The 27290-nt window shown below is 39.4% G+C and overlaps 1 protein-coding gene across 2 annotated transcripts; it reads right to left on the bottom strand.

The window, feature by feature from the left end:
- Nucleotides 1-24041, bottom strand: LOC118795842 (calcium-activated potassium channel subunit beta-2-like). Of its 2 annotated transcripts, none has more exons than XM_036554587.1 (5): nucleotides 23986-24041; nucleotides 4573-4686; nucleotides 3079-3249; nucleotides 1624-1819; nucleotides 1-1164 (listed from the first exon to the last, which is right to left on the bottom strand). In XM_036554587.1, exons 1-5 carry the CDS (start codon nucleotides 24027-24029, stop codon nucleotides 880-882), a joined length of 810 nt encoding a protein of 269 aa, XP_036410480.1. In that variant the 5' UTR covers nucleotides 24030-24041; the 3' UTR covers nucleotides 1-879. The 2 variants fall into 2 exon arrangements, with proteins under 2 accessions (XP_036410480.1, XP_036410481.1); XM_036554588.1 differs by lacking the exon at nucleotides 23986-24041 and adding an exon at nucleotides 21442-21516.
- Between the last annotated feature and the right edge of the window lie 3249 nt (nucleotides 24042-27290).

A 27290-nucleotide genomic window follows, 5' to 3' on the forward strand; every position in this document is an offset into this window, starting at 1 on the left:
GAAATTTGAATACAAAAACCTCATCAAACATTTGCAGCACATTAGTCTTGAGGCAGTAATTCAGTCCTCAGGAATGGAGTTTCTCCTTCCTTGTTTGTTTAAGTTAATGTTAGGCTACACGTTATGCTGCACCTGTCTGCGTTCATGGTCCCACTTAGCGTTGTGGTTACACAGCATTGCGTATTGTACATTCACATGTGCAAGAGCTCTGTGTTTCTCCCGTGGCATTTAAAAGTAATCCTTCAACATTTCCAGCATATCGCTAATGATTTTTGAAAATATTGTACGAGAATATTTTCACCACACTGTATGACTTACATGACTAAGCCTGGTGTTTTAATCCACTCCTAGCACGTGTTGGCAAGGAACAGGTGTTGAATAGTTGGCGTCAAAAAGTTTGACCTTCTGGTTTGAAGAAAATTCTGTGCCAAGCTGATATGACCATACTAGATTACTTAAGCTACTATAGGGTCAAGGGCAGGTCACACGTGCAGCCTGTTTTTTCCTTGAAAGGTTTTGCAGCTCAAAAAAGACCCAAGTGAGAGTATTACACTGGCAAGTGTAAAGAAATGGAAGCCAAGAAGAATCTGTGTGATATGCAGCAGTGGAATTTCCTTCAGTTATGTTTCTACTTTAAATGCAAGCAATCTTGTTGCCAATTTCCCCATTCAATGTCTCTTCTTAATGTTGGCACGTGGTAGGAAATGCACAGTGAAACCTCTCTTTATGAGGGCCGGGTCATTCGAGTTTAGAAAAAGTTAAGCAGTCCTTAAGGTTAAGCAGTCCTTAAGGAATAGGTAAGGTAGTCCTTAAGGTTCCCTGGTGATGTCTCCTCGTCTCCAGTGGGCGGGGCCGGGGCACCTGCCACCGTGCACCCTTTCACCTCTTGACCTTGCTGATCTGTTCGCAAAGTATGGAGAGGTACTGCGTGAGCTTCACCATGAGGATGATGAGGGTGCCCCCCAGAAGCATGCACGAGGGCCACAGGAGGGAGTGGAAGACCTCCCCGCGGCTGTATAGCCGCGTCAGGATCACGCTGTCCTGCCGCTCGTCTGGGTCGTAGTAGCAGGGGACCTGCTGGTGCATCTTTAGACGCTCGGATATGTTCATGACTATTGTGTGCATGGCCATATGGTCCTTTCTGCACTTGGGTACGTAGAAGCACTAGAAAGACAAAAAAAAAAAAAACAGACGATGTAATTCATAACTTTTGGTTAAAAAAGCCTTGTTTCATTTCATATATTTATTAATCAATTGCTCATTACATTCACATCCACGTCCCATTGATAAAGCTGAGATGCACCACACTACTAGTATTCGGTGTAGTTATTTGATCAAAGGAAAGGGTAAATTTATTAAATTCATAAAAGCAAAGAATGCCATGGCTGTATATTGAGAGGTCCAGAATGCGCATCAATTATGCACACTCCCCCAGACACCATGGACATGCAAGAGAAATTTGTTTGTTGCTGTAATCACACTTCAAACAGGATCACTGAGGACCAGATGCTGCCGTGTGAAATGAAGTGTGTCAATTTGTCCGAAACCCCCAAAATCCACCCTTTTCAAATATGATATCACGCATTCAAATACAGAGGGTGCTCCCTCGTGCCTCGGACTCACCTCCGGATTCATTTCCTGTGTCTCCTCGTTGTGGGAGAGGCGGAGGACCTTCCCGGAAGCGTTGAGGCTGACGAACACTTGCAGGCAGGGGTACTTGGAGCCCCTCCAGCAGTCGGAGCCACAGCTGTAGGTGCAGTTCATCTCAGCTGTGATGGTAGAGTTGAGCACAGTGCAGCTGGATTCCTCTGTCCACACGCTGAATAGTGCAGAGGAAGCAGCAAGATACCATCATTAACTGCTGACATTCAAAACAAATTTTGCCATTGTTACTTGGTCGTATGGACCTGATGAGAAATAGAGATATAAAGTGCAATGGCCAATTTTATGTGTTTTATTCCAAGCCTGGATCAGCACTAATTTTGGAAATGATCCAAAACCAATGATATACCACCTGAGGAAGAATTCTATCCTAATAACGTCTACACTTATTGTACAAATTATGTTAACTTCACATTTGCAGCGTTCAATATTTAATGAAAACACAAATGAGATGATGCCCCAAAGATTCTGTTGCTTGAAGACTCCACACTGTGTAATTTCACATTCATTTCATATTCATTTCACAGCCTATAACCCGAAAAAGGCAATATCCAAAAAAAAAAAATCATATTAACAGACTCTTGATCATCTCATCTCTCCAAACTACTGTACCCTTCCAAGTTTTTCAGCTGTAGGAAAATCATGTGACCTTTCGACGTTATTCAGTTGTGAAACTGGATTTACATTAATTCTGAAAAATAATACTGTATGGAGGATACATATGAATTATATTTAACACCTTAAAATTCAAAATAAGATATTCACATGCAATTCTGGTAGACTATGGTGTTGCTGAGCTAAATTCTGGCTCTTTTAATACTTTAATACACAGGTCAATGTATCCAAGCGAGAATTCACTATAGCAAGGACCATGGTGACAGAAGATTTCATTTTTAAAAGATGTTTTCCTTCTTTGTAGACAGACATGGGTTGTTTAAGGTGAAGAGTGTGCTCTAGAAAGCAATGCTTATATTGGTGATATGCATGGTGTACTAATGGGCTGTCTCAGCTGCGAACTGTGAAAGCTTGCAGTCTGTGCAGCAGTAGGTCTGGTCTCCCTGTTGTCATGGCTCTTGCTAGGTCTTTACGTCAGACTCATTGCACGCTCGCGCTGACTGAACTCCAGCTGGCTTTATTATTGTCTCTGACTGAAATGTGCGGCAGCGCTTATCCTCGTACAATCTGCAGTGGCTGGCATCATTTCACCTGGTTACAGAGAGGAATTTCGGCACAATCTGGCAAAGACCAAAAACAGAGAGTCAAACCTTAGGTCCAGGTTCCAGTGTACTTATGGCTACATCACAAGCAGACTACAACAGCAGTACAGGCTGTCCAACAACAAAACAAGCCATTTAAATGAGACGCGATCACTGCTGTTTCCCTCCCAAAGCAGTCGGGAAGGGGGGGGTGGTGTACCTGTCGGAGTAGGAGCGCACCATGGTTATGCCCAGGAGGAAGTACATCATGAGGGAGGAGAGGATCATGATCAGGCCCAGGAGAATGGCCCTGTCCTCGCCCGGCTTCAGAGCCGTCACCGTCTTCTTTTTCTCCAGAAGATCATACTCACGGATTTTCTGGTAGATTGTCCTGAGGTGTGATACATACACTGTGCTTCTCAGTTTACTGTAGTCTTTAGTAGTAAGTACAACCTTCCACCACATGAAAATTCAAAATTATTATTTTTAGGATTATTCAGGCAAAGAACATATGGCCTAATCCCTGCCACAAACAATGTGTGACAATGTTATTACAATAACAATCACATTATCAAAAACACTCCTTAAAATATTACTTCAGACAACTGCAGTATCATTTAAGAGATACTTTAGTTGGTAAATCTTAGTTTAAAAGCATATTATAAGAAGCATAAACACAACTGATAAGCAGGTGATTAAATCAAACAGCAAACAGGTGAGATTATTAGAGCTGGAGTAGTCAGGCATATTGAAGCTATTGGAATCGGCCTCTACAATTGTCAAACAGCTTGTCTCTGATATGACCCTAGAAGTTGGAAACACTTCAGTGAAGTCAATAACTGTGTGTTACAAAGATTGATTGATTCTGAGATTGATTTTTTCAGGGATTGATTCAACAGTAAAAACTCTAGAAACAATAATGAATGAACCAGAATATGTCCCCTTTGAAGCAAAAGATAAATGCTCCACCATATTGAGCAATTGAGCACTATGAAGAATGTTTGAAACTACAGAGAAAGAGTCTAGCCACAATGTCTTTCAAATGCACTTGAGTTTACATTATGTGGACTTGCTGTGCAAAGTGTGTAGTTGGAGGGCAGGGTTGTTTATGCATCTATGAAACGGGAAGAGAACAGGCTCTCACAGTGTGCAGTTAGAGTTCTGAAACACAGCATGCAACATGCAATAAAGAGAATGGGGATTTTCAAAGCAATGCCTGTGCCTTTGAAATATGCTGCACAATGGGTAAAAAGTTCTTGCACAAAAATAAATAAATGAAATCAATAAATAAAAACAAACAAAAAAAGGAAAAAGAAAAGAAGAAACAAAGATTATTCTGTTTTTAATCTTTTTTTTTTTTTTTTACATCAAAACACCTGCTCATTGTATCGCAAGTTTAAAATACTTCTGTTTATCAGAGGAGACAGAATGATACACCATCCTGGATGCATTTGTTGCACATGAAAACAGTGTAATATAACCAAATGGAAATGTGCATAGGTCAAAATACAGTAAAATACTGCACAATATATATGATAAATATATTATACACCTATGTCTAACGAAGCATACATCGTTAAAAGACCGAAAACAAGAGGCAAAGCTCTTTTAGCAAAGTCTTGACCTCGTTAAAACGCAGAATGCGGACATATAACTGAAAGCGTACTATTCTTATTTTCCCACAAATTAGCACTTTGTCAAGGCCGCACCTTACCTTCGCTCATGTCCTCCCTGTGGCCCCTTGCTTCCTGTCAAAAGGAACATTCTCCCGGACGCCCCGCCACGCCGTCTGCTCACAGAGGCGGTCTGAAAGGAGTACCGGAAAGACCTGCAAACGGGACATTCACACCGTAACCACGTGTCTCATTATTTGTAATTTCACGCTCTGCCCCATGGCACTGAGGACAGGGCGTCAATAGTGGGCATCTTACAGTTACTGAGGGTGACAGTCCTCTTCGTCTAAAAAAAAAAAAAAAAAAAAAAATATAAAAAAAAAACCCATCCGGTTCCCATGAGTTCACTGAAAGCGAACAACATCAAAGCTGTAAAAAAAAATCCCTTCACGTCTGTTTTACTTAGGTGACATTCAAAGTAATCGACGTGCACTGTACACCTAAACGAAAATCACATCGCGTTTCACTAAGCGAGTCTTGCCAGTTATCAGTCGCGCTTTCCCGTTACTTTCCTTGAGCGTTTAATTTCCACTATGCATAGTGTTAAAATAGAGCAGTAATCACGGGGAGCTGGCGGTGGACCGTAGAGACGTTGATTCCCTAATTCCCCAGTCGTTAGCGGCGAGTTGTTTTCCCAAGTCTCATTCAGTAGGCTGCGGTTGATTAGTCCCGATGGAGCTCATAGCAACGGGACCGCACAGGTGTTTCAGACCTACGAGGAGACGGTAGGCATTAGCCAATTACATCTGTCAATTAACTCTTTGGTTTGGGAGCCCGGAACTCTGTTCGTTCCTGTCTGGGAAGTAGGTAAGAGCAGAGCCCTGGCTGAATGCGTCAGTTTTCATTCCCTTGTCTCTAGTGGCTGCCGTGAAGGAAATGTGTTTTTTCGACCCTACAGCTTGCATATCTTCAAAGATATTATGCTCGGTTTCCTTAAGCTGAATGATAATACCTGCTGAATGGCATAAAAAATTCGCTTCCCGAGACAAATTATTTCAGACGGATAAGTTGAATTATTGATTTCATTATTTCCTTGCACGTCTTCGGGGAGTCTGGGGTGCGGGGGGCATTGCAGTTGTGCCCTTGATCAAGCCAACTAGTCTGCGTATGCTGACTTGCTTTGGTCAATATCCTCCCGTTTTGCTGATTTCCAGTACATCAGAACTTTTTGATAAGCCAGATAAGATTTTTCTTCGTAAACGCTGCTAAATGTTGATCAAAAACAACAAAACTATCAACAACAACTACAACAGATTGCCGTTAGAGGTTTTTATATTTAAAGACACAGTTCTGCTTTCCCCTCAAACACCTGTTTCAATCCGTGAATGGATTCCCAGTCGCACTCCCTCACGCTTAACGAGCTAAAAACATACACCGTTGTTATGTACAACGATCATTTATGGCCAGTTCTGAACACAGATCTGATTAATATTCTACCGTCTGTAGAGTACCGGTACATTCCCCCCCGCACTAATTCACTCGTTACAGTGGAAAGTTTGGCTGTTGTAAAAGTATGCCGCAAACGTTTCTTCCACTGGTGTGTATTCTCTAACATAGTTTATAGTAAAATAACGTCCACAGCTCCTCAGGGGCATATTACCAGGAAATAAACATACCAAGGCATAAGAAATGCTAAGACCCCGGGGGGTAAAAACTGCAAAGATTTAAGTTAAAGGTGACTTGGAGATATGCTTTTACTGAAAATGCATAAATGGAGAGCGACTGCAAGAATTAACTAAAGAAGTGTCATTTACAGATATTACAAAATATTGCTATGATAGCTTGTGAACTATAAATTATGAGATATAACTGATGACCGAGCTTGAACATAACATGCTGATTGTATCATTTTAACCGGCTACCTTCTGTTAACGACAGTACCTTATTTTTTGAATGAAAGTCATTAGGACTAGATTGCTCATCATATAAAGAACAATACAACACAGACAGCTATATGCTTAAATGTTTACCTTTGCTCACGGAGACATTCAACCAAACAAAGTGATTAATGAATGTAGACATATTATTACAATGAGTGAATGTTCCTTGAATGTAAACTGATTGAGTGATGTTCAGTTTATTTGTGCGATGAACTTACATAGATCCTATGTAAGTTTTATATTAAAACGTTTGTCTTTTTAAAATTAGGCTATTAGACCATTTGTCAGGGCTTGGTTGTCCAACATCATCCTGAAAATGAATGTTGATAAATATTATACATATTGAAACTGACAAAAAAAAAAAAAAAACAGTCATGGAAAACCTATTTATATGATGCACTTAGTGTTTTACTTTTTAAAAATATGGAAACCAGCATAAATGCATCATATTTTTTGAGAAATGTTTTCTTTTGGAAACAAATCCAGATCACATCGATGCATTTATCATACATATCTAAGTAATTTATTGTTGCAGAGATAATTTATGCTGCTACACAGTTATGAGAAATACCATGTCTGTATATATGCAGTGGTCAAACATATTTTGACAGAAATAGTGTCATCATCAATGAAATATTTTGGAAAAACCTAAGGCTTAGCATCCTTGAAAGGATTTTATTTTGTTCATGGTCACAGTACGGTACTAGTCCTCATCTAGTGAACCATTAACTGTGCGGGGCTGAATATGCTGATGTTTTAGCTTTTTTTTTGTTTACTAATAATATATTCAAAAACCAATGGCTCATTAAATATTTATATGATATTAATGAAAATCTGTTAATACAGACAATAAATAAGCAGACACTACAAGCAGTAGAGATGGTTTCACCTGTGAAGCTCTTAAGTCTGTATTTTGCTAATGTTTTTTAATGATAAGGCATTACTGTGGCCAACCTGAAACTGTACACTCGGGGGGAGTTACCTGTTAGTCAGTGTGTCTTTAGCAGTGTGATGTGCTAATGCTGCCTTCTGGAGGCCTGACATGTGGAAATGAGATCAGATTATTTACCACTCAACACACGACTGGCTGCTGGCCACAGCCCAAACCTGTCAGATGCATCTGTGATCAGCAGTGCCTGGGAGATGGCATGGGATACTAGAGAGGGCTGTCAGTATTTTTGCTGTGGCATCAATGATTTTTCCCACTGGTTTTTCACAAAGGCTTGTGACAGCCAATTACTGTAGCTGAAAGAAACTACAGATGTATTCTCAGTAAATTGCTGTTCTTCATTTGTCAGACATTGTAATTTTAAAAGCGTAATTCTTCTAGGTCTGCTGTTTTCATTGATTAATTGATTCTTAATTTCAAGGAATCAAATTAAAGTAACACATTCTTTTTAAGTGAGAAGCCTATATTCATATTCTCAGATTATACACTACATTTGTCCTCCTGTGTGTGTGTACAGTTTGCGGCATAACTTTGTCCCCCTACCTGCTTCCTATTAAAGAAAGATGACAAGAGAGAAGGAACTCAGAGAACATGGCCTAAGTCTGTTTCCCACAAATATCAACTCTTGAAAATCACAAAATATGCGACAGCTATGTGTCATAAAGTTTAACTTCAGTAGTGTTCCCATTTCCCATGCTATGTAAGTACTTGCCATTAAAATGTAGGCCGGTATGAATGGCAGCAGGAGGGCTCAGCTCCCTCCTTTGATCAGTCCCTGAAATTGGTATGCTGTGCTCATCAAGGTAACCCCAATGTTCAAGGTTAGCTGCTACAACAGGAGAATAAACCTGAGTTTTCAACACTTGGCTACAATAGCTGAATATCTGCCTCAATGAGTTGCAGCTATCTTGTTAGTAATGGCTCAGAACAGGCTTTATTTAACGATCAAAAAAGAAAGACCAGTGGAACACCAACAGCCTGAAGATGCAATTTTACAAAGGTCTCTGTCGAAATTGAAATTTTGAGTAACATGAACATTGCAAATCAATTTTTTTTACACTTACAAAATGTACATTTTACATCAATAAAATTTGAATCCTACCAAGCCTATCATGGAGAAGGTGCAATATTATCATATGTTATGATGATCTTAGATAATTATTATTGGTCACAGTAAGGCTCCTCTGTGAGGACTGTCAGTAAACATGCTGAAGAAGGCTTGAGCACACCACTGTACTGCACGTAGCATCATTAACAACACGACCCTCATTAGTGCCATGATCCCAGCTCACCTCTTTTATTTAACACACAATTACATTCCTAATCTTGCGTGAAATTGTACCGCTAATGACATCACAGAAGGCATATTCTGAAAAGGTCAGTATTTTTGATGAGGTTAAAAAAGAGGTGGTACAGCGATGTACCCTACGCTACACCGTTACTGTCAGAGCCAACAGACCTTTCACTCGCAAGAGGAACTTATGTCTGAATCTCATGATGATCATGATATTTGCTTAACATATGTTCTCATCCAGGGCAAAATAAACACCTTGGGTTTAGTATGCAGTTGTACAGCTGAAGCAGTTCTGATAGTAAACTTTTATATTACATTACATTACATTCATTTATCAGATGCTCTTATCCAGAGCGACTTCCAGCACAAAAGAACAGATGTGTATCCATTCAACTTAAATGAGCAACAGTGTCAGATCAGGCTAACAACACTCCCATATCAGTAAGTGTGGGCATAATATTTTTCAAGCCCTGGCACAAGTTAACTTGTGCAACCTGACTAGACAAGGGAAGCCAAGTATAGTAACATACATCAGTCACTACATCACAGAATCCAAAACACATATTTTCTTCAAAGGTTCATCTGCAGTGCCTGTCTGTACATAAAACATAAAGTAAATTTGCCTATATCCATTGCAGTTCCTGTTTCCAGGTCTATTCAAAATGTGTCAGTGCCAGACTTCACATGACACATTTGCCATTTAATGAATGTCACCCAAGGTAACTGTAATAGCTGTGTATGTCCTAGGTGTCTCTGCATGTAAAGAAATTCGTTTCCTGCACATTGTAACAATGCTGGTGTAATTACTGTAAAACAGTCTAGTCTCTGATACATTTAATATTAGACAAAACTGTGCGTACACTGCCCCCATGAATATGAAAAGTGGAATGTGAATGAAAGAGGATCTGTAATTTTTTTTTCTGCATGTGCTTGTGTAGTTGCGGTAGGGTAAAAATTAATGGGATAGTTTGGTGTTGCCACTGTAGTTGTATGGTATGATCCTTCTATCTGAATTGCTGGTGCTATGGTTGAATTTTCATCCCGTCAGTAATCATCAAAACATTCAGCAGCTGCCGTTTAGCGCATGATGTCAAAATGCCTGCTGTTGTGAGCAATGGAATGTTGGACTGAAACAGACATTCCACATGAATTTCCTATGGGACTATGGCATCTATGAGGGACTGTGACTCAAAATCTACAAATAATGTGAACAGCACCGAAGCACAAATGACAGTCTGTGTTCAGAGCTGAAGAGATGTTCAGGGTTGCTTGCTGAAAATTAAATATACTCAGTTTGAAGAAGGTCACAATTCTATTAAGGCACCACATTTTTTTTGAAATGGAAACAAATTCAAATGTTCTCTCTAAACAGTTTAATTTTGGCTGCACTACATTTAACCCGCAGTGAGAGAATTATCTGTTGGATGGGGATAAGATTCAACAGTAGTTCCCTGGCCTTCAGAACAGAGGACTTTAAGTATAGTCATGAAAAGAATGCACTTGGCTGGCACAGTACAATGAGAAGGCCTGTTTTAAAAAAAAAGTGCGATCAGTTTGTAAAACTCATAAATCTGAAACTTATCAAAAGTGAAAGAAAGTAGCATGAAAACAAATCTCTACCCTCAAGATATTTGGACTTATCTGGTGGATTGTTTTGGCTATGTCTGTGGAAAAAAGCTCAAAATGTAGCAATAATTCCCTGGCAGCAGAGTATCTTTAGAAAAAAAGCAACTCCATTTTATGGTTTTTAAAGACTGTCTCACCATATTTAAATGTTTTTTAGTCAGGGCTGTTCCTTACCCAGGGGCAAACTACATGCATTTCTGTTTGCTGATTGGCTCTCTCTGTTTGGCCTTTTATAGTTTAGTAACTTTAACTCTCCATAAAACTTCACAGGAACTTCCGTAACATGTTCTCATATGAGATAGCATGTTGATGTGGTTTATATGCATGGATTTCAGCTGTCCATTCTCATTGAAATCATGATGGAGTTCATTTTAATGGTGCAAATCTTTTCCTTTTTTTTTTACTTCGTTCTCACATTTGAATGATTTAAGTATTAGAAAGGAAAATGTGCACACTGCTAAAAAAATGTTGGGAATTAAAAAACCCTTCATCACAGCCAAATGTTAATGGATGTTTTCCAACATCAATGTGTTTTAAATGTCTAGAAGTGCATGCTTTAAAAGCTGATGCTATGTAATTGATGTCTTCTGTTAGATGTTATATGCCATGATCAAGTTCAGAATAAATTAAGAGAGTAAATTTTGTACTGTCTGATAGCAAAAACAACAAAGTAAACTGCAAAAAATATCTATTTTTACTTCTAACATTTGTTAAAATTGTGGTAAATGTCATTTCTATTTTATCTCCATTGACTTGTCATCACAATTCTTTTTAAGTTGTATAATATCAAAAGAAAAAAATCAGAATCAGAAATACGTTGCAGAAGATTGACCTAGATGCCTGCTTTCTTCCATATCTTGGAGAGGATATTTGCCAGCCTTTACCCCTGGGGCCTTAGTTTGTGGGTGATGAAAGGGGATGCTGTTAAAGCGAAATGCCACAAATTTTGAAACCCGTGATTTACTGTTGGCCTGTCCTGTTTGAAGTGTGCCGGGGCAGGGAGGGGAAGCAGAGCAGTGCATCGATTGTGCAGGGCACATTGAAAAAGCAGGTGTCAGCCTATTTTAGCGCTGTGAAACTGGCTGAGGTCAGACATCAGTTCACTAGAGAAATCCTCACTTACAACCCACTCTATGTTTATGGTGACAAAGGAAGGAGATACACCACAGGTGTTGTTCTCACTTCTAAGTTACTGTACTGTGTACGCATTATGAAATGTCAAGCATTTTTAGGTATCCTGTGTAGAAGTCATGGAGCTTGTGTGGTTGCTACATGGTAAGCTAAACACTTACCATGAGATTCAGTGTTAAATACTCAGCTTCTGTGGAAAACTTCAAACTGAGAACACGAGACATTTAAAGAGAACAGGTAATTCAGACCTTTGAGACTTGCCATTCTATCCACAGTCTGGAGCACTGCATCAGACCTTGTTCATGATACTCTTAGGCCTCAGCTTCTAGTAAGCATTTTAGCGTGCTTCTGGATACATTCATTTCTCTACATGAAGAATAATTCCCTTGGTCAGTGTAAAATTAAATTTTTTACTGCATCACTATGTAAATATTCCTGTTCAAATGACAGAGCTCAGTTTGAAGCACAGTAGCTTATATGGCCCACTTTATTAAGTACTTTTAAAAATATGAAATCCTCAATCAAATCCTGCTCAGTCTCATTTTGACAAGTCTATTAAGTGTCTTAAGTCTGTCCTTATATCTGATATGTTTGATACCCAGAACCTGAAACAGAACTCTTATTTCCCTTCTCTGTACTTTATCAAGGACCTCTTTTTACTCTTCTTAGAGTATGGTGCCCAAAACTGAACTGAGTACTCTAGATGTGGTCTCAGGAAGGCATTGTATAATATCAGCCAAAAACGACTTGGATTTAGGTCATGTTCGCATATGCATGTTAGCTTCGATTGCAAGTCAACTTCAGTCGCCATCTTGTCTTTGAACTCAGTGGGGTATGTGAACAACTGTGGCACTTCCCTTCATAGAAAGAGGGGGAAAATTGCCTTCATGCAGTGGGTGGTTCACAGTTCAATTTGCACCACGTTAACACCCCTTCTCATCTGCATGTGATTGTGGGTCTGCATTCTCACACTAAATTTAAGGCTTGGTGCGATATTTTTGGATATTTTACTACTCTTGATGGTGAGAAGAAATTGAAGGAGAACATGAGCTCTCTTTGTTTCCTTCCATTGGGAATTATGTTGGCCCTGTTTCTGGTTTCTTTTCACCCTCAAGAGCAGTGGAATATATTCAGTTTAATCAAATCAGCTTCATACCAGACGGCATGACAAATGGTCTTGCAGAGATGGATAGCAATGTGTTTACTGTTCCCCATGAAGTTAAGGTCCGAATGTTTGTGTCCAGTTTATCACATGCCATACAGTCAGTATATTGTTTGTAGACTCTAGCCTGTAAATATTCTTTCGATAGCTTTGCTGTGGAGTCAGCATGTTGTTCAAGGAATCTGAAAAAGACACATTCTCTAGTGGACTATATATTCGGTGAGTACTCCATATGACTTCAAGGAAATTAAACTTACAGTCTCACAAATTAAACAACAAATAGATGATTGCCAGTTATTGTAACAATCGACCAAGCTCTAAAAATCCCTCTAGCTCTTTCTGAACTAGCTAAATAGGTAGGTACAATTTTTCTTCATCTACGAACTGCCCATTCTAAGCATTGCACAGCTGAAAACCATTACATCCTTTCAGCAGTTTATCTTCAGCTGGTGGAGGAAATCACTTGTTGTTGTTATGGTAATAGTTAATTACATCTGAAATAATCTTGTCATCTGATGTGATTGTGAACAACTTGGCATGTTTGTATGCTGTAGATGTTTTTGTTAGGTCTTCTACGTAAAGTTATGATATCTCTATTTTTTGCAAATGTTTATGTATGGATCTATGATTAGGCTCATGAATATGTAGTTTAATAGCCATAGCTTGAGCCAGCACATTTCAGCTAGATGCAGTTACGTAATATTACACAGTTACTAATATGTAAAAATAATTTCCAATTTATTATGGTACAGTTAGATATGATTAGTGCATTTACACATCTCTTTAAACTTCACAAACACCGTGCATACTGCCAAATCCTATAAAATGAAAGGTAGTTAAGCTGGTGTTCGATCCACTTGATAGAAAGTACAGCCTGTCTCCTTGCCTTTGTTTTGATTTTAAATGTACCATATTGAAAGGAGCGCTATGCAGAAACAGTCATAAAAAAGCCCCTGTAGCAGCAGCACACAGCCACTAATCCCCTGCCACTGAAGCATGCTGGAGCACCAGGGTTACTTTATGACCTGTCAAGTGTTGTTGTTCGGCTAGCCCTGTCAGGATGTAAGATGGCAGGCAGGGGAGACTATACCTTCCTTAAAACATCCCAACCTCACTGAAAGAACAACTGGGCCCTCTCTCCATCAGTTTGATGTACAGGAGATGCAGCTGACAGCTGTTTTGCAATAGCCTGAATGATCTGCTTCCAAATGGGTGTTATTCAGGTGAAATATCAATATTATCTCAAAAAGTTGATTTTTTGAGGTGTTTTTCTTATATTATTTACTTGCTTAGAAGGTCCCCGTAGCCACGGAAACATGCATTGTATACATTTTCTAGGTGATTAGTTTCCAGGCCAGGCCAAACTGCAACCCAACTTATTGATACTTATTATTCTCTTACTGATATATTTATTGATACTGCATACAGTATCACACTGTTGCTGTACTGGTATTGCAATAGCATGCACCTACAGTGCAGAGCTACAGGGAAGGGATACCCGGTTAATGCAAGTGGTCATCAGGGTTCTTCGCTGCGTTTTGTGGAAGCCAATCTGCTGTGATTAAATGCATTACAGACAGCTTTTGAGTGTGGCATATTTTATCAAGTTTGTTATACATGACAAGCCAATTAAACTGAAAGCAGTTGGAAACATTACAGTGTGTGGTCAAATAGATTTGTTTCTCCCACTCCAGTGGTAAAAAGCTTGAACTCTGTCCACCATTATCATGTGTGTATTTTAGAATGATTCATGGACCTATGGTTTCTCTGTCTTTGCAGTCATGTCTTTGCAGAAATTTCACATCCAATGTCTTTTGTTACAAACTTATTTCAGTCTGTTTTCATTAACTTTAAACTTTCATCTTCACAGCTCATTTTGAAACCTCTTGTTATGGTAGTTGAAAACATACACACCTTTTGTCTTTCATGTCCAATTACACGGTAGTACTTACATAGAGGCAACTGTTGCACATGACCGGTGGTAGATGGCTGGAACAGTGCACATAACGGCACAATATAAACATTAACAAAAGTTAAATCTATGAGGATAAGCAGTTGTGACTCTATTCATAAATAGGTAGTATGTTTAGTGTGAAGCAAGTTGAGTCTAATATCTTTTTTATAAGAGGATCAAGAGAAATGTGCTTTTCTACTACACCAAATGTCTGATGCACAGACACCCTTACTTCACACCTGTATTACTCCACACAAACCTCTCGTAGGCAACTTTATCAGAACTGTACATATAAGCTGCAGGCAACCGTGCAACAAGACAGAGCAGAAGTTCAAACATCAACCGATTCGTATGTGACACCATGGCATAAAGAAGCAGCAGCACGCACAGCTGTCCTGTAAACAGACACACACACACACACACACACACACACACACACACACACACAGCAACACACACAAAGAGTGGATAAACAGACTTAAACGAGTACAGGTTGTAATCACAGAAAAAACCAGAAAGCGTACCTTTGGTGCATGTCTTGGGTTCTGTCAAAAAAATCCCTCTCGCCCTCCTCTTGTGATAGCACGTAGTGTGTTACCATTAAACCGTGTAGCAAATTTGCACCATAGAAAATCATGAGACTTCAGCCCTAAGCCACGCTTGTTCTCATGGAAAATAGATATGTTTCAATCTAAAAGCAAACAGCTCTGCATGCAAATGCCTGCAAAAAGCCGTGGCCACAAGTTCAAAGTCACAGCTTCTGAGCAAATATCCAGTGTAATGCGAACACGATACAGCGACATCAGGGTCAGAAAACGTGATGAACTACTACAGGTAGAAGGTATTAATAAAGGCGTCATGAAAGACATACCTGCTGGTGGAGCCGCAAAGAAGTGCTGTCAACACAAGCTCATACTTGGAAGCAAATACTGGTCCTGTCCTCAGACCGTGCTAGGCTTTACATAAGCTCAGAATTAAGGGGAATCGTCGGCCCCAGCAGTTTGCTCAATAAACTCCAACTCTCGCCTGTTCGAAGTGTGCGGTGCCGTGCATATTCAAATAAACGTTAAGGCAGCCCTTATGAATTATGGCAAGTGGGTCATTAGAGGGCTGGGCCATGTGCACCAGGGTCGATGCAGCTCCAATTTGGAGATTGCCAGGACCTCTCTTAACGGGGCAACTGGGAACAAAGAGATTTACATGCCACTTTTCGAGTGCAGCGCGTGCATTTGTCAATATCCCTTCATGAGCAGAGAGCCCTTGACAGTGCCCATCAATTGCCGTGTTTAAAATTCGCTGCTGTGTTCCTAGAGCACAGCCCCAAGTCAGAAAGTTGCAAATCACGGTTTGTTCTGCCTCTGTGTGGAAAAAGCACTGTCCGTCACGACAGTGTAACGCCATGCAAACTATATTAATCTTTTTTTTTTTCTCTGCAAAAATATCATAAATCTGCACTGAGTAACTAGACTTCATATAACTAGACAAGAGATGGAATGTACAGAGTTACTTAAAATGTCATGTTCTGAAAATATGTGTTTTGGTTTTTATTAATAACTGTAATATCACAGTCTTGCAGACAGCCACCTATGGACCTCTGGTTTTGTTCAAATATGTGTCTAATGGTGCCTGTTGAAATAATTGAAAGCGCTAGTCAGCAGACATGTACAAAAGGTCAGAACATTCAGGTCCGTTCCCAGTGTTTCTTTTGCATAAGCAACACAGCAGTTCACTTACAGCTAATAGATGTGCTTTATGTTACGGCAGCATAATAGGGCATCTAATGGAGTGAAGCTGCTTGTAACATCTTATAAATACATCTGCTTCAAAGACTAGAATGTAGTTAACAGTCTGCTTCAAAGACTAGAATGTAGTTAAGAGTTCATTATCAGCAATGCAAAGTTATGTAATTCCATCGGTTGTCTTATGGGTGGTGTTCTGTTTTTTTGTTTGCTTTTTTTTTATTAAACATTTATGGCAGAACACAGAAAGACAAAGTTAACCCAGTAGCTGGCCTGCCTCTTGTGTGAAAGTTAAATGCATTGCTGTGAGTCAGTTTTAGAATGATAATGACATTAAAGCTACAGTACTTTTACACAGGATAGCCAAATTCTTATGGCTGCAGGCTATAGCATGTAGCAGGCACATATGTTTCACAGAAGTCCAATGTGGGAGTAACATATTGTTAGTTAACCTACTGTACAACAACCCTCCTTCCCACACACACACACGCACACACACACACACAAACCTTTCAGCTGTAAGTGAAATCACACAAAACACAAGTACATATTCATAAATCATATAATAAACAATCTAAACAAAGGCATTCACTTATCTGAATGATGTATGGCCAACCTAGGCGATTATAAGGCGTTGTGTGAATGGTTGAGGTCAGTAGCGCACAGTACCTGTTTGGGTAGACTTGCCTTCCAGTCCAGGCCGGGGTGGATTCTAAACAGCAAGTCCCTCCAGTAATTTTGGCTTCCCCTTCTGCAGTGTGGAGAGTGCTGTGGTTCTGAGAGGCTCAGGCAGCTATTAAAAGGCCTGTTGCCACAGTAGATTTGTGACTGCGAAGCGTGCGAGCGGACGGGATTGCAGTGGCCGGTGATTTTTTGCTTTAATCAACACTTAAGCAAACGGCTGGTACATCTGCCCTGGTCTAAGACTGACCTTGCAGTCCTTTCCCCACAAAGGGTACAGAGCAGGGACAAGGAGAACCATACTTTAATTAGAGAGCCAAGGCGCTGTGCCACAGTGTACTGAGACGTGGCAAGGATAACCATTATTAATTGCTGCGTGTGTTTCCCACTTACTGCCATGTCGGAAGAATAATTATGAGTTTGCATGTCCTCCCTTATCTGTGGCTGTAATGATTGCTGAATCTGCAGTTTCAGAAGAAAAGGTAGCTTGAAAAAAAGGAGGTCATCTAGGGAGAAAGTGAGAAAAGAAAAAAACAAAATTGACACCTCAGCGCATGGAGGATTTTCCTTAAGAAAACGCTGGCCGTTGCAAGAATGGACTCCCTCATCAAACTGTTCCAGTTTATCTATTTCATTTTCCTTTACAGGACATGCTTCAGAGCGCACATGCACTGCAGAGGGAGCCAAAACGATTTACACGTGTTAAAATAAAACATACAACTGCCACAGCGCTGACCCACGAGGGAACCTGCAATGCAGTACTGGTCTGGGCTACTGACTTCATCTCAACAGACAGAGTTCTCATTCTCAACAAGCGTCAGGCTTCTATTGCAGCGTATAAACACTCACATAGCTACATTAGGGTCAAGAATATACAAAAGTAAACCCAAGAAACCATTCTTACCACATTTGTTTTGTCTAACGGCGTGACATATTGTTCCTGCACCTAATGTGGGTTCTCAGAATCGTTGTCGTCACTGTGTCTGTAATGGAAAGAAGGCTACTGCACATCAGTATTTTTGTCATGGGTCTTGTGATGCCAATAAAAAGGCGAAAATGTAGGTTATCAGGATTTCCAAGATGACTCATCAGCTGCAGCTGTTCAGTCTGCGTTTGATACAAATCTTCACTCCCTGATAAGCTCTGCAGCTCATTTGTGCGTCTATTTCAGGTTAATTGCTTGATCAATTACTCAGCTATTTGGTGTCTGCTTTCATTTGATTGCCTTCCAATGTCACACACCCATCTAAACATCTCTTTGGGTTTTTTTTTTGGGCTTGTTTCAGTCAGGTAAATTATTCTTTAAGGATACTGCAGCACCCTTGAGGACAATTCTGCCAGAATTCCCTGGCCATTGTGATAAACACACCCTTCTCTAAAGGCAATGATTGGCAAAGGCAGGTGCAAATTCCTGTACATACATGCACATACCACTTATATTTCAATGTAACCATACTCACTGCCACAACATTTTATGACACAAATGTCAATGTTAGTGTAAATCAAATTGAACTCACTGTTATTACTCATTTGCTGGTTACATTTGGCTAACAAGTTCCTTATATTAATGCTTTCATTAGTCAAGCAACCCTGCTTGACTGTTAAATCAGAAGTGTCAATACTCAAATTTAACAAATGTCACTAAAGTACTGCTTTAAGCATTGAGGTGTTTTCATGTACATTACCACGGGTAATGTAGACATTGTGTGTCTGTTGAGGTGAAAAATTATAGTTATTGCATAACGATATCACGTACCACAATTTTCTATCGATACAAAGGCCGCAATTCTTGTACAGTGTGGGTCATTTCTTACTTTGACCAACATACATAACCAATTTGTAGTTCTTCAATTTTTTTTTTCTCAATGACAGCACCAATATTACAAGAGATGTAAATCACAGAGGCACACACACACACACACAAAGTCACACATGCACCTGTACATTAGCACTAGAACTACAGTGTATTTCAAAAGTGCAGTGTAAAATACAACTTCAGTTCTCCCTCAGGAGATCAAAAACCCTTTCTTGTCACTTCTTCAGTAACTTTGAAATGTAGTGATGATCAAAAGAGTAGCTTTTGCTGGTGAAAGTTGCCTGGTGACCATTGTCTTTTATATAAGAGCGTATAAAAGACACTGCTCTAACCACTACTAAAGCAGTAGTCTCTTGCATATTCATTACAATCAATAAAGTATTTATACCTCATATCAGCCAAGTATTTCAGACTCTCCCTTTCCCCAGCTTTAACAACTGCAATCAACTGTCCTCAGAAATCAATTTGATCTCAGACAGTACTGACTCAAAGTGTTTTCCATGGAATGAAATATATGTAAAACTGTCCACAACACACACACACACACACACATATATACAGTAGCTTTGCATGTGTTCTTGAGAGGGATTCGTATATTATTCTGACAGAAATGTACTGTTGCTCTTGCTAAATCAAATAACTCATATAACTAAAATAACTAAATAACATATGCTTCTCTTTTTGCATTAGACAATGGGATTACTTTATTTTAAAGTTTATACTTTATATAAAAAGCTCATACTATTACTAAATTGACAGTAACCAGGCAGTAAACTGGTAATTAACCAAGAATGTGTACGTTTTGAGCATTTCTAGTTTTCCTACTTAACATTTATGAGACTGACATCAGTGACCAAGCCAGCTTTGCCCTGCACTCCCTGACCAGTCCCTACACAATACGTTCATTAGCACCTCATCTTTTTCAAAGAGCATTTCTCTGAAATAAGAGCACCACTCCTTTCTCCACCCTGTCCTATGCAGTGATTATTGCACTGTGGGTCAGATGACAGAGAGATCGCCTCTCTGCCCACCTCCCGTCCCGACACAGAGGAGCCTTCTAACAGAAGTACAGCGGCCAGCTGACGCCGAACTGCACGAGGTGTGCAGGGGGAATTATGTGCATCTGTTCTTTTGAATGAGAAAGCACGTCACAGGAACAGGGCGTTATGACATTACAACGTGAGGTGGAACGATGACCACCCACATCGCCCAGTAAATGGAACTTAGCCTTTGTGTGAAATCATGTGATGCCGATAATGCAGTGCCACAAAAGATACATTTGAGTATTACATTACATTAAGCAGCAACTGTGCATACACTGTAATGAAATAGGTACTATGTAACCACTAGTTCCACATTGCACAGCTTGTGTACAGCAGCTGTGTCACTATATTTATGAAAACCAGGGTCAGTGTTCTCACTCTGACTGCAATTTGGGTATGATAGGCTACTGTAAACCTGCCTTTGGACATCGTGTACTTTAAATAGTGATTTTGATGTTCATAACTGCACAGGTGTATGGCAAGACAACCAAATGCCTCTCTTATTCTTTGTATTTTTTCATTGCACGGTGTTTAATGCACATAATTCTTCAAGTGAATGACTTTTACCTTTGCTCAGTCTAGCCATGATGTTTGTCCTTCTTTGTCCTTAAATTTTCAATATATTTCATTCTGTCTGATACAATGATCTGACTTTAGCATAAACTGGAAATTTTACAAAACAAGTAACACTCCTAAATTACTTAACTCACTGAGCTTTAACAATAGATTATGCTGTTAATATGCAGACATTCTCTTTCTGTTCCATTTCTTTTAATCATGGTTTATGTGTGCTTGAAATCCATATTATTATTATTGTCTCCTTGACAGGTAGCATTGTTCATAATGGAACAAGCCCCCAGTTTGGAGACCCTTTAATTAGATGTAGTCTGCATTTAGCAGCCCACGAAGGTTGGGTCTCTCCTCTGAGTCAGTGGAGTCAGTAGAGACTGTATGGCCAGATTCACAGAGGAGGACCACAGGGGCAGTTTAATGGTGAATGTGCTATCAGACAACAGCTGGCACTGCAACCCCTGTGTTTATTCACTGACCCACCAGCATCGCGCGGTGACGTCAATCTCCTGCCCACTGGAAACTGTTCAAGATTAGCACTGCTTCTTCTTTGAATACTTTGATTGTAAACAAAGCATTTGGGCCTGTAAGTATAGAGTTTTTGGCATGAACAAGGTAACATTTCTCATATGTTGTATCTGCTTGCATTACTGGGATGGACAACACTGTCTCACTTGGCAAATAACTAGCACTGTAAAGCACTTTCAGATCTGCATGAGCGAAACTCGAGAGAGAACATGCAACCAGCTACTGTAGATGAATACAATCATGGAGACTTGCACTCATACCCTTTCTCTCTTTTTTCTCTTTCTCTTTCTCTCGCACACACAGTAACAGCAATGATCATATGCCCAAGTAAATACCCCCCCCCCCCCCAATTGTAATTACACTGTATTACAAGACACATTTTTGTACTCGTTGCACAAGTTATGCTATCTATGTATGTATGTATGAATGGCTGTTCATTGATGCTGACACTGCTGTTCTAGTTAAAAAACAGAGACATTGAACAACAGTCAGATAAGAAGAAAAAGTGCTACATAGAGACACATGCACGGGTCCTACCTTTAGCGGTCACGTTTTCCTTAGATTGGGCTGAGAATCCCATTCCCAGTTGAGGAGTGCGATGGTCAGTGCTGGTTTTAATGGTCTTTTGGAGCCCCTTAATGGTTAAATCTGCCCCTGAGGGGGACCATTAGAGACACAGCCCTGTTAACTCCTGCTTTAAGCCCCCATGCTCAAGTCGCCTGACAGAGCTGTGAGCACAATAAGAGTGACAGGCACAATGGACCCTCGCGCTTAAAATTAGTTAGGCAGGCACAGGCTGCGTGTGTGTGTGTGTGTGTGTGTGTGTGTGTGTGTGTGTGTGTGTGTGTGTGAGTGTGTGTGTGTGTCTGGAGAGTTCAATTGCCTCTCTCATGATTCATTACTATTAGGATTATTATTGTTCCTTTCGTGGGCAGGCTCACCACTATGTTAGATGCACCCCCTTTGTAATTACTAATAACTGCATGTTGGGAACCCCCCAGGCTGGTACCTAATGTAGGCACAAATAATCTTCATTACATTCTGTATGGTGCCTGCTCTTTTCACAGGAGTCGGCAGGGAGCTGACTGTTGTCTGTGCAGAGTAATAACTCCCACTGGTAAAAGACATCCCACTGCACATTTGTATTGTGCCTGTACAAAGCAGCAGTGATTTAGTTTCTATCTGTGACTTCACTCACCACCTTGTGGAGGGAATGTGACACTGCAGGGGTGTTTTCTTAGTGTTCCACAAGTTGTGTAACTAGAGTTTTGGAACAAGGGGCATTTTCTGTGAGATGGTTTGTGGTACCGGTGGCTAACAGTTATGGCTAGTGATATGGAGGTGATTGGGTTTGATTCTTAAAAGCCACAGCATATTTCTGCAGTTGTACCCTCTATTCCCTTTGTATCTCAGCAGGCAAATTTATCATGGCTTCTGTGCTGATATTCAGAAACTGGTGAGGACTATGCTTCTCACTGTGAGCTGTTGCCTCAGCTGTCTTTAGAATAAGCCATGCCCTCAGTATATAGATTGTGATTATGCAACTAGATGTTTTGTAGATATATCATGTTAATTAAAGAGTATGTTTCACTGTGCAACAGTCACATTTAATAAAATGCTTCATTCATCACCCTGTGATGTGATGTGCTTTAAAGGGACTGACTTTAATGTGTAGCCACAGTGGCCCACAATAGATTTGATCATTTCATGAACAGACACTTTATTTTGGTGACTGTGCACTACATAAGGTATAATCCACAAGCTGTGTGGTTATCAGGAGTGCAGTTGATCAGAACTGTGGTGCTTAGCGTGGTCCTTACTACCTAATCCTCGACTCCCTGTGCTCTGATTAAACTGTAGAATAGCTGTTGAGGTGGGTGGTTTGAGAATTTATATTACTCAGACCCAGAACTTTTTTATGTTATACTTCTGACAGTGCAGTTCCAGCCACTGAATGTCACCACCATGGCGATGCAAAGGCACATGTGTGACCTAATTAGAAGATAATGTGGTATAATCACTAATTATGTGCTCATAATTGCAACACAATGGCAATCAACCAATTTTACATTATCATACTTTATCAAATTCATAGTATATTTAACACCATTTATCTAATATCTGTAAAAACAGTATCTCAAAAACATCTCCACCTAATGTACATGAATTAATAGTTAATAAATGCTAATACTATGGTTACTATATAATCTTTACTCTTAAAAAATATTAAAGATGAAAATAATAGTATGCATAGCAATCACAATGCTATCAACATTGATAACAGGCTGTAATAGTAATATTATTAATAATATTGCTATACTAGTTCAGTCGAGTGAGCTTGTCCCGTGTCCCAAGGTGCAGGTTTGATTCCCAGTTTGGGTGTTCCTGTGTAACCCTTAAGCGAGGCACGTCAAATATTGTCAACGTAATTATTCGTGTGGGAATGCGTGCCTGCATGTGTGAAGCTATGCCACGGCGGATAAGAGCGGTAAGCAAATGCATAAAGTAATATAAACAGAACTGATTGCTAATTAGCTGAATTAATTAACAGAAATAGAAGTATCCAAACATTTCACATGTAGATTACCCATTTTTATTACTGCCAGCTTGCAAAGCAAAAACGATGGATAAAATCACTGACTTGTAAAAACAAATTTTAAATCTTATTGCTATTAATGCAAAGTAAAGTATTTGACAATTATAGAGATAGGATGTTGTTCTATTTTTTATAAAGCCTCCTTAAAATGATTTTAAAGTTATATAATTTTTTCTGTCTGTGAACGTAAATAAACTTTGTGAATAATTTCAGTCTGGCACTTTTGAAACTACTTTTGGTGTCACCAATAGTTAACTTTAGACAATGAGGCCTTGGGTAAAATGTTACAGTGAAATGAGGAATTTCACTGAGAGCATTGAGTTGCCAGAGTGCGGTTCCCAAATCCCGACCAACAGCTGCTCTGGGAGTTACAGTAGCAGGTCTGATGGACATTCAGATAAACTCTGCACGCCCATTGTTTAGCTATGTTAACAAACCACGATAACAGGATGGATACATAGAGAGGAGCAGAAAAGAGTCTTTACCGCACTTTCCTCCTGGGATTTTTCAGCTTTTCGTCTCGTAACATGGCTGTCCTCTCTGTGATGGTGTGTTTGCTTTTTCTTCTCCAGCAGGAAGAGACTGGAGGAAGTACATTATGTTTGTGTTGGAGGGTAACAGGAAAGAGGCCAACAAAAGTCTCCAGAACATTTTTTTTTTATGCCCGGGTCAAATTTTTATGCTTCCAAAGCAAATGGAAGCAATTATGGGTGTAAATTCTTTTAAAGCAGAGAGTGGCAATGTATTACACATACGTATTAAGCATTTGCTAACATGTTTGATAATGGCAATAATAGATGTGGAGTCTAAAGCCAGCTCACCTATCAGTCAAGCTTGAAATGAACTATTTTTGCTGTATTGCATTAATGTCAAAGCTACAGGAAGGTTCAATCAGATTTGCATAACAAATGTCTTAGTCATGTCTTAGTCTTGTTGAGACTGTGTTGTGTGTAGCTCATAGAAATTCATTCTGTAAAGATGTGTTAAATTTACACGTATTTGGTTTTTCTGATTACCACCACTAGAGGAAGCACAATGTGTGGTGCAGATATTTCCCAACAAGTAACAAAAACCAATCCACTAGGTGGAGGTGGTGAGTCACAGAATGCTTGTGGATGAATGGTTTTTTATAACATGAACAAAGCATGCAATATTTTAAACACTGGATAATATAAATCATTCTTTTTCAAAACTTTAGTGTTTCCTAAGAGACTCAAAATAAATGTGAGAAATGACATCCTTGAAATCTATTGTAGAAAATATAAAGCTGACATGTGTCCCTTGTCTTTGAACCATAACCATGCAATTTCAAAGTGTCTCCATGAAATATCTCTATAAATTGCTTTACAAATACTTTGTTTTGAAATGTATTAAAATTCAATTTATTTTTCACTTGAAAAAAAAGACTCACATCAAATCATTCAAATGAATCTGGATGTGTGATGTTACAGTTAATGCCATTGCAGTCACAGTGAGTCACAAATACAGATCAAGTTATTGCATAACTGAGGATGGAGGTGCAATTGCATGCTTTACCACTTGGTGTCTCTGTTTCCATAAAAAACAGCTTTCACTTGCCACTTCACTTGTTTCTTTTTTCCCCACTTCCCCTTGGGTTTGGCCTTGTATATTCAAACCCCCACACAGATTTGATAATAACAAGTCTTTCCAAAACTGGAAACACTCATGGAAACAGTTCTCCTGTGGTCACTTTGAAAGGACTGGTCCATTGGACAAATAAATCAAGATGACTACATTAAAATCCCATGTCTGTTACTACAGCTTAATGTCTCCTATTTAGCAGAAAACATTTGATAATCATTATCGAGACATTTGTTTGCCACGTTGTTCAAGAGTTTTCCACATCCATATTTGAATTATGGGAAAACGAGACAAAAAGAAACTTGGCAAGATTTGTTCTTCTCCCTAGATGTCATCTTAAAGACAGACTAGCATAAACTGCACAATTTAAATAGTTACGCTTTTGGATACATCCTTTCTGGGTATATCTCAAGTGTATCTCAGGGTATGTTCCCAATACTGGGAAATTTGGCTGTTAATATTCATCGCTTTTGGGAAAATATATGAAAATGATACTAGTTGTTTAGATGTCAGAGTGCAGGTCAAATTATATTTCGAAAAACCCGTGTAAATAGCTGAGGCATAGTCATTTCATATGACTAAACTCTAATACCACTGGTCATGCGAAATGCCACTACTATTAGGGAAATTTTAAATGTGATTTAACAGTGATACTGTTTGCTGAAGAAAAAAAGAAATCATGCAACAGACAGGGAATTGTGGGTGTCATAAACATGAGTTTTCAGACAGAGAGAACAACATGTGAATCATCTGTTCTGAAGTATGAACAGGAAAACAAGTTGTTGGGTTTCACTGTACTGGTTGATGTGTTTAGATGTATTGCTTAATACATGTGTCAATAATATATTTAAATTAGACACTATGAGATATACATTTGAAAGCAAATATCCAAAGTTGTTTGTCAGTGGAACTTCAAGACTTCAAGATTTTGTTCATTTTGGTTTTGTCAAGGTTTTTTTTCCCCTCTTTGACATTTTTACTGTGGCCTGAAATCAAGGAAGACCTCAAATTGATTTAACAGTGTAACAAGGTGGTTTATCGTGATGAAAACTTGAACAGTCCTCTGTCGTGACTTTTTGGGTAATATGACCTCTGGAATCAAAAAATGCATTATACATACATTATATTTACATTTATTCATTTGGCAGATGCTTTTGTCCAAAGTGACCTGCAAGTGAGGCAGCGTACAACACAAGAAAAAAAGCCATATAAGGAGTCAACAATATTAGAAGCGCTGCATGTCCAAGTTTCAATAGTCGGCCAGACACAGTACAAGCTAGCTGGTAGATATGCAAGTGCATGGAACCATAGATTTGAATTTTTTTAAAGTTTAAGACATAAGAAATTGCTTTAGATGGCACATCCACCTTAACTAATGGACATTTTAACGTTTGGTGGACACGTTGATTTCCAATATTTAAAGAAAAAAAAAAAACAGACCAAGTCACGTGACCTTAAAATATAGGATCAGCCAACATCTTCCTTTTCCAGAGTGGTACTTACATGTGTGTCCTCTAAAATGTCTGGCTTTGCAGTGGCCTGGGGGCCCTGAAGGTCTGAATGGCTTAATCATGCATGGCACATTCTGCTGGGAGTCATTGGAGGTTGAGCTATCAGGACCAAATCTAATGGTGCAGTCAGGGAGTGGAAGGATGTAGAGAGAAAGAGAAGGGTGGTGGAGCAAAAAAGAGTGTTGCTTCACTTTTTTACGGTGGCACTTGGGGAAACAAGAAGAGAAAAGGGTTTTGATGGTGTGGGGCGGAGAACCTCCGTAGATGAGGCACTCTGTGGCCCTCAGAGCCACAGACAGGCAGTAACAAAGTACAAAAACCCTCTTTGTTACAGTAAAAAATAATAGTGTCACCAAATCCCTTAAATGTAATAAAAATGTAATGTGAATAGCAAAAGGTAGTGCTACCACATTAGGTACCGTTAAGTGAAAAATAATTAAGCTTCTAATAGGTGATACTTACTAAGACTGGCAAGGTTGTTAATCAAGATGATTATCAGGTTTAAGTTCTCTGCTGCCCCTCTGCTACACCTTGGTGTGCCCAGACAATTTATAGATGTTACATGACAACACAAGAAAGCCTGCTAACCAGGCATGAAAAAAAACACATTGATATATGATAAAGAGCACCATACGCATGGTAGGCTTGGAAGTGTTTCTCTGCATTGGCATTTTTGC

This window comes from Megalops cyprinoides, chromosome 20 (assembly GCF_013368585.1).
Source record: "Megalops cyprinoides isolate fMegCyp1 chromosome 20, fMegCyp1.pri, whole genome shotgun sequence".
Lineage (NCBI taxonomy): Eukaryota > Metazoa > Chordata > Actinopteri > Elopiformes > Megalopidae > Megalops > Megalops cyprinoides.

Bases quoted from the DNA above. Each gene is read 5' to 3' on its own strand.
- LOC118795842 (XM_036554587.1), bottom strand. From the start codon at position 24,029: ATGTTACGAGACGAAAAGCTGAAAAATCCCAGGAGGAAAGTGCG. The intron at 1,820-3,078 runs GTACACCACCCC...TGCACTATTCAG, and splicing joins GTGCGCTCCTACTCCGACAG to CGTGTGGACAGAGGAATCCA. The intron at 1,165-1,623 runs GTGAGTCCGAGG...TTGTCTTTCTAG, and splicing joins CACAGGAAATGAATCCGGAG to TGCTTCTACGTACCCAAGTG.